Source organism: Gavia stellata, chromosome 1, assembly GCF_030936135.1.
Source record: "Gavia stellata isolate bGavSte3 chromosome 1, bGavSte3.hap2, whole genome shotgun sequence".
Classification (NCBI taxonomy): domain Eukaryota; kingdom Metazoa; phylum Chordata; class Aves; order Gaviiformes; family Gaviidae; genus Gavia; species Gavia stellata.
The window spans coordinates 85,844,977-85,865,312 of NC_082594.1; the positions used below are offsets into that span (position 1 = coordinate 85,844,977).

The 20,336-nt window shown below is 49.2% G+C and overlaps 1 protein-coding gene across 1 annotated transcript; it reads right to left on the minus strand.

Moving 5' to 3' along the window:
• Positions 1-4,176: 4,176 nt before the first annotated feature.
• On the minus strand, positions 4,177-19,514 carry RS1 (retinoschisin 1). The gene is given in 7 exon segments (XM_009821146.2): positions 4,177-4,329; positions 5,470-5,665; positions 5,809-5,950; positions 10,472-10,577; positions 10,889-10,914; positions 19,402-19,453; positions 19,455-19,514. Coding segments are annotated over 7 exon segments (735 nt in total).
• Positions 19,515-20,336: the final 822 nt, after the last annotated feature.

Below are 20,336 nucleotides of genomic sequence, written 5' to 3' on the forward strand. Positions count from 1 at the left end.
TCTTCCTTTCAGGGCAAGAATCTCTGCTATTCTCTCTTTTGAACAGTATCAACCCACCAATCCCCTCAGCAGGCACTACCCAGAAATTAAAAGGCTCTGAATGTTTCCAGCCCTTAAATTGTCTTTGCTGCAGAAGGGGATCCACCATTTGGCTAGCATGTTGGCATTTCAGCATTGCCACACACAAGCTGCGATTCTTCTAGGCAAACACTCAGGTGTCAGCAATACAGTTTTTGATGGGTTCCTCTTAAATGTGTCCTGGCTGTGACTTTTTTTGTTACGGTGTGCAGCTTTAAAAAACTTTAAATATTTCTCTGACAGTCCCTCATTCTTCAGGGTAATTGGAAACAAACTGAGGAGTAGGGACCACTTTACCTTGGCCTCCCTTCTTTCCCTCTGCGCTCCAGCAGCAGACTTGCTGAAAGCCAGGACCTTCAGTCTGTTCAGATCCTTCCAAAACAGCCGCCTGGTGGGGTGTGCAGCAGCCACGGCTGCCGCGAGACCAGGCTGCTGCCTGGTGCCTTCACTGAGCTGCGCCCATCACCTCCCTAACGGGGAAACTGCTGGCCTGAGCTAGTGGCTTCAACTTCCACCGGGACAAGTGGTCCAGCATTGCAACAGTCCCAGCCAAAAATGCGTTTGAAATGCCCGTTCCCTTGAGGTGCCTAGCTATCTGGGGACGTGGCTTTACTCCTACAACCTCACCTTGCTCTTACTCTTTCAAGGACCTCCTCGTAGTGACCCCAGGCACTCGCTGCCCTTTTCTGTACTCACTGCAGGGCTCCAGAAAATGAAGTGGCCACTGCCTTGAAGAGGTCAAGCACCTCACTGTGGTAGCCCCAGTATAGTCAGCAGTGGTCCCCCATGGGATGGGGAGCAGAGTGGCTGTGGGCATTTTTCTCTCAGACAGTTGTAAAGGGATAATTCCTGCAGGTACTCATTAAGAGAAAGGGGCTATTGACTTACAAATGGTGTGGCTGGCCTGGAGGCCTGAGGCAGTCTCTTATCACATAGTTTAAATTGGGCAAGCTTGACTTCTCAGCACAGTTCCTCACTTCTCTCTGTAAGCATCCCATCCATTCAGGTGACAAAGCTGAAGGCAGTGCTTTGTCCCGCCTCCGATTTCAACCTGTTGTGTTTTACGCAGTTGCAAAGAAGTCATGCATTGGTCTTCCTACCTCTGCAGGTAAAGACCTACAGGATATTCACTCCTAGAAGATAAATGCATGTTCAGCACTGCTTTGCATCATCTCCTGCAGCCTCAGTTGCTGGCTCTGTTCCAGTTAATTGTGATTGGAGGCATCTGTGCCAGTAAATTAAAATTACACTGATATGCTAGGAAAAGTTAGACTTTATGAAGAAAAGCTTTGTATCTTTGTAATTGTATTTTGGCTGGTTCTATCCCGCTTTCATAATGCCCTCAGTCACACTGTTACTCCAACACTCTGTGTTTATGCAGAGGTGGAAATCAAGTGCAATTCTAAAAGCATTTTAGGACCACTTAATTAATTAAGCCTCTCAGCATCCTTCTTTCTAGATAGGAGGCAGAGGTTAAGTGAATTTCCAAAGGCTGATTAGCAAACGAGCTGCATAGCTAGGGTCTGAACAGAAACTCCTGCTTTAGCAGGAACCATTTTGACATTGCAGATCTAAGCCAGAAGTAGGTCCTTTCCCCATGCAAGGAAGTGAGGTGAACTGCAGGCAAAAGACGGGGAGAGGCAAGAAGCAAATGAACTGTGAAATTCAGTGTATGCCAGTTAGTTCCACCTTATTTGTTGCTGTACATTTCAATCTGGAAAAAGGGTCTAGTGACTTCTCTGAAGCTGGGAGGCTGGAAGAGTGATAGCACAGGTCCTTTCTACCTGGACAGTCTTTTCTCCCTCCAAAGTTTTATTATATCCTATATTTTGGATCAGTCATGTGAAGATACATAATTTGGTGTGGTGCCTTGGTGTATAATGGTGTGTGGTCCATCCATTCAAGCTGTGAATTAAGCTTGTGAGATCTTTCAAATTACTTAGGAACTCTTGGCCCATGCCGCAGGGTGCATTTCCAAAACCAGACAACTTGCAAAACCCTGGACTGTGCATGGGAGCTCTTGAGAGGCCAGTCACAGGCAAGGCTTTGGGTGGTTATAGTCAAGCTTAGCTGCTTTGGGGTGCTAGAGATATTCATCGGCTGGTGCCCAGTCCATCCTTTCACCCCTCCAACTCCATCCCACGACTCCTCAGTCATGCAACAAAACAACAGCACCAAGCCTCCTCCCCCTTAGTCACCATCCACCAGGACATGGAGCAGAGCTGCCCGTGCTGCTTTTAGAGAAGGGAGAGCAGTGTTAACGTGATGGCAACTGTGTCCAAGGACTGGCAACACTTCAGTTTTCAGTGTTGGTGTTACTAACACAGAAGCTATGATGGCTTGTGGAGAGCCCTTGTCTCCCTGTTATTGTATGTGCAGGGCCTCCAGGAAGCCTGTTACCCCATGCTGGTCCCACAGCTCGGCTACAAGTTGCTCAATGGACCTTCTCAGTAAAGCTTGCCTGGACTGATAATCATTAGAGAACAACACAGATTCAGTGCTTTCTTATTAAGAAAATATGTCCCTACACCCATTTGTGGATAGGCAAAACTCATTTGGGGTGGGGGGGAAGCAAGAGAGTGATGGCGATGTAATAACCATCATCTCAGCAGATGGGGATTGGCCTTTTCTACATCTCTGTAGACTTCATACTGTTAGTATAGTTGAGCAGAAGCTTTCAGGCTCGCCAGAACAGCATATTTTCCTGACAGTTATTATTTGTCTCTATATACAGGAAAAAACAAGGCATAAACATCTGCCCTGACAGATGAATAAAATGTGACGAATTGCACAGACATCCAAAGGCCTTTCTCATGTTTTTGGTCACATCTCATTTGGTTTTAGCCCCGTCTCATCTCCTGCCTTGCACACCAAGCATTTGCCTCTCTCCCTGTAGGGGTAGGAAGAGGGCACGAGAGGCAGATGGCCTGCCTTGGTGCCGTTGTCTTTGTGCCTCTCCTCTCTCCACTGAGACAGTTCAGGTGCCAATGCCATGGGTTGGGATGGATACACGGGTTGTTAAATAGGGAAAAGGCTTCCGGTGCCTGCCAGGTTTCTGCCACAGACGTGTGACAAGCCAAACAGCAGCTGCCACCCCAGAGCCCCCGCAGCCCTCCCACATGGGAGCTGCAGTTCTCACCTGGGGCATGCTGGGCATCAGCTCCCGGGCAGAGGCAGGGACGTGCGCCATGGCACCCAGCCGGTTACCCCAGGAAGATGGGTGCATCATCAGAGCCTCCACATGCCCCAGATTCCTCTGGTGCTCAGTGCCCATTAGGGATTGGGCCATGGAGATCAAGGCAGTTAATGAGAGCAAGTCCCTGTTCCTGTGCCCAAATGCCCACCGGGGAGCAAAGCACCCTGGGCTCCTTGGGACGTGTCAGTGCAAAACCAGAGAGGATACAGAGGGTGTTTGGCCACCCGGTGCATAAGGGAGCGATGGCTGTCCCAAAAATGGCCACAGCAGCTCAGGCTGGAGGGGACCTCATAAAGGGGACACAAGGTTACTGACAGCGTGAGATACTGGTGGGGCCCGTTGTACTGGGGACTGGCCAGATCTGGCCCCGACCCTGTCTCAGGGATGGCAGAGACCGGCAGGAGGAGCATGAGGAAAGCAGGGTGAGATGTCTGCCCCGGCGCAAGAGCCCTCCCTGGCCCCAGTGAGGTGGCGGGGGGTGCCCGGGCTCAGGGACAAATAATCACTCGCAGACCTGCCCTCCCTGCGGGAGTCCAAGCCCTGCCTTTGGACCCCATCTGCATTTACTTTGGCCTCCACAGCACGCTGTGATGATGATTTCCCCAACCTAACACCCAGGGCCAGAAGCACCACATCTCACGGGATCAAAGACACAGCAATGAACCCTCCTGCCTTCCCCGATGTGTGCCACATTAACACCCGTCAGCTTCACAGCATGGTTTAGCTTTATCACCAGGCGTGGTGCAAAGCAACGTTTTATTCAAGACAGCCCATCCCTTTGCAGGCTGGGCATTTACACCGCAGGACCACAGCTGCAGCTGGTGTTGGTGGCGAGGTGGGGCAACTGCACAGGCAGACACCTACACATCTACCCCAGGAGACAGCATGGGGCGGGCGGGCTCTCAGCCACACTTGCCCAGGCACTCGAGGAGCTCCATGCGGATGGCGATGCGCACGTGCCAGCCCAGTGGGATGAGGCGGATGTAGCGGGCTACAATGGGCGGCCGCAACAGGTTCTGCACTGAAGATGAACGGTCTGAGTTGCCATAGAAAACCTGGAGAGAGAGGTGTGGGTAGGCGGTTAGGGGACTGAAAATCCTGCCCCATGAGTTTGGGGTGCCTGTGCAGAGCAGAGGAGAAGGAGGGTCCCTCTCCCTCACCCCCAAAATAAGACTTTAAAAATAGCCAGACGCAGACAATTTTTGTCACACCAACTGGGTTTTATGAGTAAGTCACTTTTCCCACATCGTTCCTCCACTTTTTCTGTTAGGCTAGACTTAATCTTGCCTTATTCTCTCTCATTCGCCTTCTGGCAGCAAGGCACCATGTGTTCGAAGTGAGCGTGGCTGACCTTGGCTGTTTGCAGTGCATGAGCCGGGCTCCCAGACATGCCAATATAGACAAAAAAGTGTATTTGGGGGCCCTTCTCCACTGCTTGGCCGCGCTGCCATGTCTCCTGCTGCCATGACCAGTTTATTTGGGAAAGCTCAGCATCGCCCCAGGGCTGCAGCAACCGGTCCTTTAGCAAAGCCATCAGAGCCTCCCATGCTGGCACGGGGCCATCCCCATGGATGGACACTGATGATGCCTGGGAGACAGCAGCCATGGCATCCCCTAGCCCACCTGGGCTGCACAGGGACCACAGGCACCACTGCAAGGTCCTCAGTGCAATTTTTCGCTTCAAACCAACCACTAAAAGTGCAGCATGCAAACAGTTTGATGGGTTGTGACTTAAATAGTTGCAGATTTTGTCTCAGGGGTTTTTCTGCATCGTTAGCATGCACTACCCCTGGACTTATAGCAAAAGAAGGAGCCCCCATTATTCAGTGCCCAGGCATGACTGGTGTAGCACGGCCCCGGATGAGAAAGGGGTTTTATCATGGAGGTGCCGTTTCCCCTGCGATGCCAGCTAATGCCTCCATCCCGCTGAGTTTAGTCTAGACTCCACCATCACCATTAGCAAACAGATATATTTTGTCCTTCTGCAGTTGGTCAGCATGGCACTTGCTTTTACCATGGTGGGGGGACACCCCTCTCCATGCTGTCCCCGGATGTGAGGTGAGCGCCAGGCCCCATCAACCCTGCTGCTCCCACAGGAACCCCTTTTGGGGCATGTCCCTGCTGAGACCTGATATTTTTGTGTCATCAAATGTGCCCCCTGCTCCAAGAATGGCAAAAGCATAAAGTCCACTGACCCGGTTGTTCCCGGTCTGATCCTTGTAGTAAACCCAGTTAAGGTTTTCATCAGTGCGGTACTGTACACTGTACTTGGTCATCCACTCGTCGGCATCGCAGCGCCCTTGCGTGAGGATCCCCGAGATCACCTTCACCTCCTTTAGGTCGATCTGCAGCCACTGCCCGTTGTCCTGGTACTTGGAGAGCCACGCGCACCTGGGGAGACACCGCTGGCCCTGCTACGTCCTCCGCCCCTGCCCTCCCGGGTGGCCTCTCCTGCCCCCATGCTGCCAGGGGTGCCCCAGACCCCCCCACCCGCCTGCCCACGAGACCCCTCAGGGAGACATTTTCGGACTCACCCGAAGCCTTGGCCATTGAGGCGGGCCTTGTTGGCTGTCCAGGAGGAGTACCAGCCCGTGTACTGCTCAGGGTTGGAGCAGCTTATCTGGTCGGGGGTGACGGTGCCGGACTCGAAGCCCAGGGGCTTGTGGTAGGGGCACTCTGCAGAACAAGGGAAAAAAACTGCTACCATAAGGCCACGAGTGGCTGGCTTTGTTTGCTGGTTGTGTTTGCACGCTTGTTGTCAACACCCTCTGTGGTTTCGCTGCTCTCTGTCCTCCCTGGCCAGGATGCTGGGGATGCTTTTAAACCCAGACCACAAACCCTGCAGTATTTGCTGCCCAGGGACCATGGGGTCATTTCTAACTCTTCTTTTGTATGAATTTCTGACTGCTTTCTCTCTCAAACTTCCTAAACTTGTGCTGCCTGCAGCATTTTGGGGGGAAGGTTTTATTCAGATGCTGCAGTCTGAATCTCCTTCTTGCAAGCCTGTGGAAGCAGATCCAGACTGGATCCATCGACCTGGATCCAGCCTGCAGGCTGTCAGCCTCTGCCTGGTCCTTGAGAAATGCCTGGCACGGCTCTTCTTGTGGGGCTTTATCTCCTTCCGCTCCTCCGTTCACTGTCTTGATTTATGGCTATGCCTGCATGGCAAAATCGCTGTGCCTGCTCTGATCATCCCTCCACAAGCACCCTCAGATCTTCTGCATTTTCTGCTATGGGGACTGTCTTTGTATCTGGAGATGGTCTTGTCTTGTGGAAAACCTGCAGGTACTTTGGTGCCAGTGAGGTGTAATGCTTGGCCCTGCCAAAGGCTCAGGGATCTCCATCTGAATTTTTGCCTTCAGATCTTCAGGCTACCAAACCTGACCCCACAGCTGTCTTCTGCAATAGCGAGAAGAACAGCAAGACTCCCGCTGGCTGCAGAACCACTAGGGGCAGAAATACTCATTCATCATTAAGATTTTCTGTGGTGGGTCACCACACAGTGCTCTGGAAGGCAAGCCTTTGGTGATGCTGCCATGCAGAGCACCTGCATGCTACCTGGACCTAGTTGGGGTTTTTTTGTTATGATCTTTTTTTATGCGAGCAGGTTATCACTACAAATATAGGTACACATAAAGAAGGAGCTCATAAGTGTCAGATGGGAATTGCCTGGGCAAACTTCTATATCGTGGGCAGCATTTTTCTAATTTTGCAGCCTGTGGAGCATGTGTGGTCCCCGAAGAGTGACTCTGTCACATTTTCCAGTTTAGAGTAGTTTGTTTCACGGGTTTCAGCTATAAAGGAGCAAGCAAAGCTCTGCGCAGCTTCACTTGTGGGTAGGACATTTCTTCACCTTAGCCATGCCTGACCGACGAGCATGATGCCTCGTATTAAAAATGACCAACACGCGGGGAGCATCAGTAGGTGCCCAGGGCCTGGCATGGCTATGGCCTCCCCAGTGCAATGCCCCAGTACTGTGGCAGTGCGGTCGATGTCTCATTAGCAAGCTCCACTGGGTCGATATCGTATGCATCAATATCTTATTAACATATCTTGCTCAGTTGGTACCTCATTAACATGTTTTTCCTCACGAAAATACAGAGCCGCTGTCCAGCCTTCCTCCAGGCATGGAAACATCATGCTCATTAAAAACCCTTGCTCCCCTTGTGCAAGAGGGCAGCCGGGCTGGGGTGGCCCTGCATGTTTACTACTTGGCAGGCTTATCTCAAACACCACGTAACTTTACTTTTAGCAACACTAATCCACAGACCACACAACCATAATGCAATTAGCAGGTCACCTTCTAGAACGTCTGGCTGCACCACATGCAGGGACCTGCAAAACAGACGCCTGGTGCCCACCTGGCCAAACCGGCTAAGCCATTTAATGCCATTACCACCAACCTAGAGAAAACTCCTGCAGTGGTTGCAAGGCCGGCTGCTCCCCTCCAGCCGTGCCAAAGACAGTTTTGCAACAACTCAGCACAGCTGCTCTGCAAACCATCCCCAGGCAGTGGGGATGCTGGGCCACACCACTGTGGCTGGGCTGGGCTGGGTGAGGAGAGTGCAAAGCCCCCCTGCCTGGGGAGAGAGACAGCTAGGAGATACATCAACAACATTTATTATTCAGGAGAAGCCTTCATTAGTCAAGGAAGACATGTTCATTACTCAACTAATGCGTGAAAGCACCCCTCACACCTAGCCTGGCCAGGAAACCTAGAGCCACTCCTCTCGTACACGTCCCTCAGCCATGGACGGATCTACCAAACCTGCTGTGTCTCCTTTCCTTCCCTTCCCTTTCAAGGGGCAATGGTTTTAAACTGAAAGAGAGTAGGTTTAGATTGGACATAAAGAAGAAACTTTTTATGATGAGGATGGTTAACCACTGGAGCAGGTTGCCCAGTGAAGTTGTGGATGCCCCATCACTGTAAGTGTTCAAGGTCAGGTTGGATGGGGCTTTGAGCAAACTGGTCTAGTGAAAGATGTCCTTGCCCATGGCAGGGGAGTTGGACTAGATGATCTTCAAAGGTCCCTTCCCACCCAAACCATGCTGTGATTCTGTGATTCCTTGGTGCAAGCGACAGCAGGGTGGTACCAGGCTGTAGCAAGGCTTCGGATGGAGAATTGTGCACTGTTAAACAGCAGTAAAACATGCAGTAGGACCAGGGTGGCATGCCAGGCATAGGTGCTGGTATGGAGCCACCGTGAGAAGTACTTCCCAAGGGGTTGGTCGGGGATCTCTGCTGGGCTGGCTGCGATTCAGCATTGACATGAGGCTCTGTGGTGCATGTGAGCGTGCCAGTGCTGCTCCTTGCACATCATGCCAAGGCTGCAGGAAGCAGGGGGTTCCTACATGGCAACCTAGAGTGTGCAGTAATCTCCCTTTGTCCAAAATATGCTTTACTGCAGCTCCATGCAAAGGGATACAGTTACAGGTGGAAGATGTGCAGGTGCAGGGGGGCACCTTCCGAATGGAGAGAGACTCAGACACGGATGCAAGGACTGGAGGGACCTGCCCATCACAGGTAGGCTTTGTGATGATGCTGTGATAAAAAAGAGTTGTGGTGGCCAGCCCTTTGAGAGGGAGCGGTGAGCTCGGGCAGAGCTATGCCAGCTCAGACTCATGTTTGGGGTAGTGCATGTGGGTTTCTTTCATAAGAGACTGGAGGAAACCCTCAGAACAAGACACATAAAGTGTCATTTCTGGAGGTCCTATAAATGATTCTTCTGTACCACAGAGGCTGTCTCCAGTAAATGCCTTCTTCCTCTTCATACCCGCCCCAGCAGACAGCCCTGTGGAAACACCAGCTGCAGAAACTGGAGGGGCAGAGCCTAAGAAGCCATGACCCTTTACTGGGGATGTCTGGGGCCACTCTGCCCTGGGGGCAAGACACCACCCATGCATGGCAGATGAATCCTCTCCTTGCAGTTTCTCTGGGCAGGGAAGAAGCCTGTGGGCAATGCTCAAGCTTGGCGAGCCCCAGGTGGACATGGCCTCCACAGGAGCAGGGTGCATGGAGGGAGAGCTCTGGGGAAGTAGATGGGCCAGCAAGGATGACTGGAAAGCCTCTGTGCTTGTCAGCTGCCTCATGCCACTGGAGGGAAACCTTCATATGCAACACAAGCACGGGACAGAAATGCCTGGGGTTTATTCACTCTCTCATTTCCGTTTGCATTTGCCTGCAAGCATTAGCAATGGTGTCATATCTTCCTGTCAATACACATTTTTATTTGCTTTCTAGCCCATCCTGGCTTCCACTCAGAGCTCTTCCAGGGTAACTCATTTAACTTCCTCCTCCTTCAGGGCAGCCATGCCAAATGCTGAGCACTGGGGTGACTGTTTTCTCTGTGTATCTCCCCTGGGGAACCCAGGAGCAGCAAAACACACCTCAAGTTGTTGCACAGCCTCTTGCAGGAGCTGGGAAGAGGTGGTTGCTTGCGGGCATGAGACAGGTACCACTTTCAGCACCCAGCCCCAGAGGGGATGAACACCTCTGAACATCTGCGTGACAGAGGCTGAACAAGAGTGCAGCTTTTGTGGGACCCATGAGCTAAACCTGAGGATCAGGGCACCGGTAACACCTTGCTGGGGTAACACAGCTGTCAGTTGTGGAGAATAACGAGGAAAGAGCTTGATCAGAAACCTATAAAACATGATTTGTGAGGAACAGCTAAAGGAGCTGGGCAGGGGCAGCCCAGAGAAAACTCAAATGAAACACGATTGTGGTCTTTTACTGCTTAAAAATATGCTTCAAAGAAAGAATAAACTGTTTTCTTTGACCCCTGGGGAGAGGACAAGATGTCACAGGCTAAACTGCAGCAAGGGAGAATCAGCCTAGGTTGTACAAAAGGTTTCCTACAGCAAATCCTGCACATGGCAGTAGCTGCCCCAGGCAGTTTCTGGGAGCACCAGCGCTGGGGGCTGTAGGAACAGGGCAGGCAAGTGCCTAAGAGCATCGGCCAGCCTGGGCCACCCTGGGTGACTGCCTGAAGCCCAGGCATGGCCCCCACTGCTGCTGCCCCTCTGCCCAATGGTGCAGGGTCACCCCGCACCTCCCACTGGTGCAGCTCCCCTGGCCCTACCAGGAGCTGGGTTTGGAACAAGCACCACCATAACGTGCCACCACCTGCAATGCAGGGTGCAACGGGGGAAGCTGCTGAAGATCACCAGACAAACATGGTTAAAAGGACACATTACCTGGCATGCACTCTAAGCTGTTAGTCCTGCTGGACCACACTGAGTTAGGACCTCCTTGGCAATCGCATTTGCAAGCCTTGCTGTGCCACAGCTCCAGTCTCTCATCCTAAAGGGAAGGTAAAAAAACAATAATAAATCAACATCGTCACTGACAATAGTGACATGAGGCTAAATGTGAGTCCTGAAGCTTAGACAGACACTCACTCCTACTAGGCTGCTGAACCTTCCCCAAGCCCCTTTCTTTGTGCCAGTCTGGCACAAAACATGGGATGATTCCCCTTTGGATTCAGAGGTCAGAGCACATGCCTGGGCTTGGAGGCCCAGGTGCCGTCCCTCCTTCTGCCTTGAGGCACCAGAGCCTGGCAGTGTCAGGCCCCCAGCATTTACCCGGCAGCCAAAACAGCCAGAGAGACTTACCTCTCCCGGAGAGAGGGCCAACGCAGCTGGGGCAGTGGGCATGGAGGGAAGAAGAGAGAGAGAGAGATCAGAAATGAAGATGCTGCAGGCAAGTGCCAAGAAATGCAATGAACATCTACTCCTGAGCTGGGGACAAATAAATCAAGGAAGGGCTGACAAATCTACTGTGTTTCCCTGAGCTGATTGCCAGGGGAAAGCAAGAGGAACTGGGCAGGAACAGGGCACTGTGTGTGCCTGTGCCGGTGCTACTCCCCCACTGCCTTTTCTTTTCCATGCCTTTGGCATCTCCTCTTTCTGATCAGATATGCCTGAAACCCTGAGGAGAAACTCATGCCGGCCCCCTTGGACTCTGCTTTACAGCTAATTTTGCCCCTATCCCTTTTTGCTGTCTTCCTGCCCCACGGTTTTCCTTTCCCATTTTGCCCTTAAAACCTGTGAGCTGATGAACCCCAAGGGTGAAATCCCAGCCTGGCACCACTGCAAATCCCCGGTGCCTTCGGAGGAGATGGGACATCCCACGAGGTGCCTGGCCTGAGATCACTCCCTCTGTACGGGATGGAGGAAAACAAAATGTAAACAGGTCTTCCCAATCCATCTTACATACGAGACTCACTTTTTTCCTTAGTTAGAGAAAGCCACTTGTGGCTATAGAGGAAGAGCCGCTAGTTTTGTAACATCTGACCTGTTTTATCTCCTGCCTGTCACTGAGCCATGGCTTTTTTATGAGCCCTTTCCTTGCTGAAAGGTCTTTCCTACTTCCAGATGAAGTCCAAAGCTGACTGTGTTCATAGCATTTGGACAGGCACAATAGTGCCCAAACAACTATGAAAATAAAATAATTTTAAAAAAAATAGTCCCGTGACTGCTGATAACTCACCAACACAAGTCAAATGTCAGACATCATGTTTTCAATACCAGTAGAGAATCTGCAAGCCACTAAGGACCAAGCTATTGAGCAGGTAAACACTTGTGTACAGGAGCCATGAGAAACCCGCCATCTCCAAACAGAAATTTTGTGAATAGGAAAAGAGGATCTTTTCATCAAATGAATTAGACTCTGAATTATTCACTGAAATCTAGTTATGATTTATTCATTCACTGTCACTTTGCTGAGCCTAGGAAGTTCTAACTAATGCTGGGAATTTACATCTCGCATTTCTATAGCAAGTTTCATCTCAAAAGACTCACAAACACTGTGCAATTATAATCAGCTGAAATATAAAGTATATACAAATCTCTGTTTATTACTGAAATGCAACTGCTCCTTGGGTGTGAAACTGAGCCTGAATGTATCAAGAGACTGAAAGAAAGACCCCAGCAAAGAACAAAATGATAAAGGAATTTTTTAAAAATCCTTTCTTTAATGCAGACATGCTGTCCTTTGCTTCAGTGTCCCAGGGCAGCATTTCTGGTCAGGAGCTTACTGCATTAACCCAAGGCATCAGCCCTGGCAGAAGAAGTAGATGTTGGTCTACAATAAAAAGATGTGGCTCTTAGTCAGGCCAAAGAGGGAGGCAGGAGGGCACACAGACCCCATCAAGCTCAGCAGGAAAACGTGGGTACATGCCCCCGGACCTGGCCTCTTGGAAAGCATAGGCTGGGGGCCATGCGCAACACCATGTTCCACCTTTCCCAGCACAGATGTTACCCAGCCAAGCCCTGTGACTCCACTGTGCAACAGCAAAACAAAGGTGGAGTTGCAAGCCCAAGGCCATGCAGCACATTGCCACCTCTGTGCTGTGCCACACAGGGCAAAGCAGGTCGATTTAAACCAGCATGAGAGTGGTTTAAGTTAATGCTGCCTGTCGTCAGATCAATACGATAAAAACCAGGACTTCACCACCTATCAAAACTGTACCATCTTTGCCAATAAAAGCAACACAGTGCCTCCCCTGCCTGCTTGATGCTCTGTTTGATGCCAATGCTGGAGCAGCACTGGCACCGGGGGTATGGGAACCGGGTCGGCAGGTGCCTCCTGCCCCTCCAGCCCATGAGTGTGGTGGCCTTTCCCAGCAGGATGGGCGCCCTGCTCCAGGAGCACCATCTGCAAGGGCTAGCTTTGTTACCCTGGGATTTGGGATCCTGGCTCCCCAGCCAGCATAGCCCACCATGCATCCCCACTGCCCAGGTCTGGGCTCATGGGGCTGCAGCCTTGGCTCCTCCAGTCTGCAGGTGTTCAAGTTTCATTTAGAGATGTGTGCTCACTATGTGTTTCTTAAACTCTTTATTTTCACCTTGGGAAGACTGATTTTTGTGGAAAATGTTTTGTGGGTTGTTTCATGTTTTCCTCCCAGTGGTTAAATGCACTTTGGCCTGGCAATGACCTTGGGTGCTGCAGTGGGACTTTAGGGGCTACAGAGGTAAACAAACTAGCAAAGAATATACTCTGTATAGGAATAAATATTTCTCTTTTCTCTTCCAGTGCATACCAGCAGCCCACTTACATGTGTGTCAGGTACATTTGCCCAGCATGAGGACAATCACATTGTGGTGAAGCCTACTCTTGTGCACCATGTGCCTGTGGTGGGGAAAGGGGGTGTGAATTACCAGGCTGATGTAAGGATATTGCTTTGGGTCCATGCTGAGCCTTTCAGCAGGCCTCCTGAGTCCCTGCCTGGGTATTTGAGAGCCAAGATCAAAATTTGGCACGTCATTGACACATGCAGCTGGAAATCCAACGACTGTGAGTGAAACAAGAGGAAAAAAAGGAATAGTTTTCAGGGGTGGGTGTGTGTATGTGTGTGTATGGTAGCACCAGCTCAACCCCCAGGAATAAACACTCCTACCCTGGCCGCCCTGGCGTTGCTTGGGTGGCTGCACCTGGCCAGTGATGCCTGCTCCTGAGCTACAAGAGCGGCTTTTAGGGTTTTTAGGCTCGTCTGCCAGGGGACATCACTGCAAATCAAGCAAGGGTATGAATTTCAAGCACAAAAGTCCTTTCCTAAATTCAGTGTTATTGGGTCAACCCTGTGACATGCAGAGGTGCAAAGGCAGTGCCAGGGCAGGGGCACTGGCGTGCTGCCCCTTTGGCTGTCCCTGGTGGGCTGGGGGCCTCCACCCCTTGCCACATGGCGCTCTGGTCTAAATGTCTCAAATACGAGGTTGGCTTTGCCTTTTTGAGCTATAAGAGGTTAACTGCTAAGAGCTCACTCCCACAGTGGCTCAGCCATCCAACCACCAGCAGCCACAGCCTGCGGCCCCGGGGAGCAGCAGGCTTGGCTTGGGTTAAGCACAGCAGCAGGTAGGACAACTGTCCTGCCTGGGCAGCGTGGCTTGATAACCCCTGGTGTCGGGAGAATAAAAGAGAGGAAAAGGTGCCCTTGCCTTCAGTCAGCTGGAAAAAGTAGTAATTGATATATTGGTGTGTTTACAGCTGTGACGGGCCCTGTCCTAGAAAGGAAATGAAGAGTAAAGCTGGCTGCCAATAGTCTAAAAATGTGATGGGCAGCATGCTTTTATAGCGAGCGTGTTTGCCTTCGAGGAAGGTTACAAAGACAATTGGTAATTGTAGGTCAGACAGAATGAATTGCAGCAATTCGTGGGAGAGTCGTAAGTCCTGGACAGCCGCCGGGGGCTGTTGTTTTAAAAGTACAGGACTGAAAACAAACAAACAAAAATAAAACATTAAAAAGGAAAGAGCCCTATTTACAGCCCCTGCAGAACCCCAGGACATGCAGCAAACCATCAGTTCAGTGAAATAAATTATTTTCTATGCGTGTTTGTGAGAGGCGGGGAGATACGGCATGCGCCTTTCCTGTCCCTCCATCCCACCCTGCAGCATGGTGTGTCCAATGCACCGCCTTGCACAAGTGCCACCCCTTAGCACAGGATTTGGGGACTGAGGCTTGGGCAAGCACCAGGGGATGATTTTGTGCCAGAGCAGCCATCCCGGTGGGGCTGGGCTGGAGAACGGACCCTGGGGTGGCCCTGCTTGGCACCTGCTTCTGGGCTGGATGGAGGGGAGAGAAACTCCAGGGGCTGTCCCAAGTCTGGGGGACAAGAAAAAGAGCTGGCAGAGGCAATCCTGGGATGCCGGGATGGGGAGGACATGGCTTTCCTGAGGTGGAGGTGGAATAAAGCACCAGCCACAACTTGGGCTACCTGGGGAAAGGAAGGGGCAAGTGGTAGCAAGGAGGCTCAGCTGCTGGCATTTTAATGACAGGAACAGGTTAACTGCGTGTCTCAGAAAGTTTGTGGTCATTAAGAATGTTGTTAAACAAGAGAGAGAAGGGAGGAAGGTAAGTGTGGGCAGAAATAACACCGCCAAAGGCTGAGCACATTTTGATAAGGTCAGCTCTGAGGAATCATATTGAATATCCTGACCGCAGAGCCGCAAAAACAAGCCATCTTTTTTCAGTGTGGCTAGAATTAATGACAGATGTACAAGCATGAGAAAGCACATTATAAAATAAAACAGAGAAATAAAATATAACACAGAATAAATGTCAGTCACTCAATTTACCAGAATAAGTTCACATAAACCTGGTCATTGCAGGCAAAGTATGTGGAAAATGTTAATAACTTTGTTTATTGACTTTATGATTTAGGTGGCCTAGAAGCTGGAAAATAGTTAATTTTGCCTTTCATCTCTGCAAGCAACATCTCAGTTTAACAGAGCTCAGAGAGATGAGCAAAATTATTTTCTCTCCGCTTGTCCCAAAGGAGAGCACTCCCTCTGTGATGCAGTGCTTTCCTGGTGTGATGGCTCCTTCTGCATAGCTAGTCACCTGCTTCTCTTCTGCACATGTGGGCCATGGGGCAGGGGAAAGGAAAACAGATTAAAAAACAGAGATGTTACTGGAGCCCCCAAAAAGCTGTCACAGAAATGAAAGAGGTGACTAGAATGAATGGCACTGGTTTTATCAGTTTTCAAAAAGGCACACCATTCCAGGTCCCTGTTTTTCTTGAGCACCACATTAGAGAGCATCAGGAAGCAGAGTTAGGTAAGGCGGTCTGTAAGCAACACAGAGGGTTGAGACACTGAAAAAAGCATTGCGGTACCTCTGTGCCCATCAGGTGCTAGTTTGTGGGTTGCTATATTATTAACCTAGGCTATTTTTACATCCCAGCCCTGGCAATCGTGCCAGGCATGTGAGGTGACTCACATCAGGCTGCACCAGCCTCGGTAGCAAGGTGCATCTGGGGAAGCTGCCATGTCCCAGGCTGCTGTCGCAGATGGCATTTTCCCCATCTCTCCTTGCCCCTGCACCAGTGGCGACGGCCCCAGGAACCCCTGGTGCAGCCGTGGCTGGTGCCCAGATCCCCTTGGCAGGCATAGCCCCCTCGCCCAGTCACTTCGTGGTTGCTTTTGTTGGCTTCCCCCAGGGCTTTTTCCATGGCCATGCTAAGCAGGCTCGGTGGGGAACCTGTTGTACAAACAGTGCCTTTATTTCTAAGAAGTGCAGGCTTTAAATGGCCCTTGGGAGCTATGCTGGCAGGTGGAGACCCCTGGGGCATATGCAGATATGTGTGCAACTAAAGATTTTGGGAACCAGGCTAGCCTGGTGAAAGCAGGGCATTCATCCAGGGTCCCTCTCACCACCTAAAGCCACACTGTGCCAAATGCTCAGCCTGTTTCCCCTGTAGATGACATTCTGGCCCTGGTTCCCCCCCAGGAGGGCACCACCACACCGGCACACATCAGCCTGTTGAGGAATCATGCTGGTCACTGACAGGCATGGAGCCAGAAACTGAAGGCAAGAGGACCAGCACCAGCATCAGCCTGCAGAGGGGAGAAGGGCTCGTACTTCACAGAATCATAGAATGCTTTGGGTTGGAAGGGACCTTAAAGATCATCTAGTTCCAAGCCCCCTGCCATGGGCAGGGACACCTTCCACTAGACCAGGTTTCTCAAAGCCCCATCCAACCTGACCTTGAACACTTCCAGGGATGGGGCATCCACAACTTCTCTGGGCAACCTGTTCCAGTGCCTCATCGCCCTTGTAGTGAAGAATTTCTTCCTAATACCTAATCTAAATCTACCCTCTTTCAGCTTAAAGCCATTACCCCTTGTAAAAAGGGGTAATGTCCTTGCAAAAAGTCCCTCTCCAGCTTTCTTGTTAAGCATGTTTCATGTTAAGCTCCTCTCTCATGTTTTAACACGGCTGCTGTTTTCCTCATTAATTTTGTGGGGATTTTTCATGGTTTTATTATTTTCATTTCCATTTCACTTTCGTTATTTGAATGATTTTTATTTGGTTTCCATTTTTATTCATTTGTATTGTGTCTCATTTAATGTTTACTGGTATTTATCTGAAAGTGATAAAAAACATATTTTAATAATGACAATTATACCTATTTAATTCATATTCATTTCTCTTTTATGCCTGCTGTCTCCATAATTTTTCTACAAATTCTTTTTACGTTGCAAAAATATTTGGAAAAAAATCAAACTTTTCCTCTTTTCTTTTCAAGAAATGTGTAATTACCTTTTTTTCCAAAGTGTTCCTTTGAAAATTGTTGGCAATTTCTGATCTTATTGACATGTTTGTTCCTTCCTGCTTAGAGCTATGCAGAACATTGCCTGCATAGTAATTTCATTAGATGTATTGATTATGCCAAAGGGCGGCACTAAAGATGTTATTTACTGTGATCCGAAGGAGGGTTTGGGCCTTTGATTTTGTTTTTTTTTCAAAGCTGCAAAAAACAGAGGGAAAAAAATAAATCCACTCTTTTAACCTGCTGAGATGTGTAGTGAGCACAGACGGAGTAATGCAGTGCAGGCATGTCACATTCAATGTGCTAAAAGCATATTCATGTCAATCCAGGGCTCAGGGTGCTCCCCCTCACCGTATGGAGGGGGCCTGGCAGCTGCTGCGGCTCTCATCGCAGGAGCCTGCCTGCTGCACCATATGCTGCTGCTGCTGCTGCTGCTGTGGTGGTGTCCCTGGCAAACACGGACCCAGCCATGGCACGGGGGCTGGGGGTGCTCCTCTAAGCCACTTGCTCTGCTGGAGAAAATAAGCTAAGGAGCTTACCACGGCATCAGTGCACGTGGCTCGGAGGACTGACCTCGCGGCACCTTCTCTATGGTGGGAGAGGCAGCAGCGTGAGGGGGACCTGGGCAAAGGGTTGCCGCTCGCTCTTTATCCAGAAGGCAGCACTTGGACCGCAAAGCAGAGAAAAACAGTAAATTAAGAAAACCAGTAAATTAAGAAAATAAATTAAATACTGCAGGAGTGATGCCTGGAAAGTGATCCTGCAAGTAATTTTTCACTGCAGGCTCTCCGAAAATATCCTGATGTGTGGGTGTCTATTAAAAGGAAGCTGTGTCTGGGATTCAGAGCAAGGTATGAACTCATTCCAAGGACTAATTGCAGTTATGCCACCCATTGGGAAAAAAATGCTGGAGTCTGGGTAAAAACAGCCTTCCAAGTAGCTCAGGCACCAGTAACCTTCCCATGTGAAACAAAGGAGAGCGAAGAGATAAGGTATGAGTAGAACACACAAATATTTGCTGGAAGATTAAAATGAAGACCTATTAATTAGACAGAGCGGGGTACAGCCAAGCATAACAGGATGAAATGAAGGCATGGCTAGTTGAGGAACACTTTCCTATCCGTGAATATTCAATGGAAACAGAGAATAGCAAAAACTATGCAAAGTAAAACACCAAGAATTCAACATCCATGGGTGAAAAGCTGGACCGTCTAATAAATCTGTCCCACACTGACAGATTATACACTATTCACACATTAATATTAGTAGATACTGCCCAGCACTTAGCAAGAGCAACTTCAGCCTTCTTTAAGATAATAGCAGCTTTGCTTCTGGCTTCAATGAAGCCAGAAGTTCAAACACAACCCAGAAAATGATCTCCTCATTCCACAGCTAGGTTAATTAAAATGGAAGGAGACCGTGACCCTGAATTTCCTGGCTTCTTCTAGCTCCTGCGTACCTGCTATCATTGCTATTTTTCTGAAAAGTAAATTTGAGAAAGCCTCAAAATTGATAAATGCTTTTCCCATTTTCTTGACTTGTGATTGCTTTTTCTTCTTAAAGTGCCTTTGGAAGTCTTTTCCAGGCCAAAATACCTGAAAGAGCCTTTAAAAAAAGGCAGATCTCATTCAGCAATGTCTTGGGCTAGAGAAAATGATCAGTTTTTGATTAATCAAGAGTCTTAATTAATGAAGGACCAGTCTTTCATGTTATACTGTACCTCATTTTCAAATCAGCATTATTATTTACTCACTGGCTCAGCTGCACTACAATTTTCTTTGCAAATTCATATTTTGACAAATTATATGGCAATTTTTTTACACTGCAATTATTTTGTGAAACAGAGTTTTACTACTGAATATTCATAGAGCTGTAAGAACGCTGCTCACTCATGTACATAAATTACACATCTCCTCCACAATTTTGCCTTTCCCCGAATTATTACGCTTCCATGAGAACGTAGAGAAGAGCTTGCTCTGTACCCCACAGCCCCTGGCAGAAGAAAGAAGCATGGATGAAACAAGAAATACACAGAAGGACATCTGAAAGTGCCTCTCAGGAGGCAAAGTGCGTACCTTTGTACCAGAAAAGAAGAGACAGCAGGACGCTTCCCATCTTGAACTGCATCTCTTCCTTCCTCTTTTGGGAATAGCTCCTTAGCATGCTGCTTGGCTTGCTGGGAAGGCATGAGATTAACTTAAGCATTGCATAAGCACCTTACTCTCCTCCATTCTCATGATTTTATCAAGCACCATCAAGCCAACCACACAATTATTACTGTCAAGCTCCATCCTAGAGTATGTGTCATGTGTAACAGTTTTGAAAAGGTAAAAAGTACTGAGGTACTGACACTCTGAGTGCGAATCTGATTGTGTATGCAGACATATGTCCAAATAACAAGGATATACCTACCAAGAAACCACATATACCCCCCATAGAAATGCAGATGTCTAATGCTTATAAGATATAGGTAGTATATATTGTCTGTTGTATGTAGTATGTATTCATTATCTTCCACCCCTATTATTTACCTCTACACTATCAATGCCTTTCCTAATAATAGCTGTGTGTAGAAACCTGCCCTGGCCTTACTGCTCTTTCAGTCACCTAATTGCAAGGGGCTGAAAACTTCCATTAGTAGATCAAGCAGAAATAGCACATTTCAGTTGTTTACTTGCTGAGCTGTAAAAATCTCAAACCAAAAAAGTAAACCTCCCTTTGCTAATGGTTCTACCTATAGCATCCTCTCAACCAGTTTACGTCAAAGCGAGTTATACATTTGATTTTAAAATGACCGAAAGATTCAAGACAACAACAGACTGCTAGTGATTCCAGTGGATCTTGCACCCGTTCCTCCAATCTCTGTTAATTATGTGCAATTAGCAGTGAATTTTTAAGGGAGGTTTTTGAAAGCAATTGCTTCAGAAGCAGCTTTCTTTGTTCCAGAAGATCTCGGATTGTATGCACAGGGAATAGATTAAAGTGCTGCATAGATCATGTGGGCTGCTGT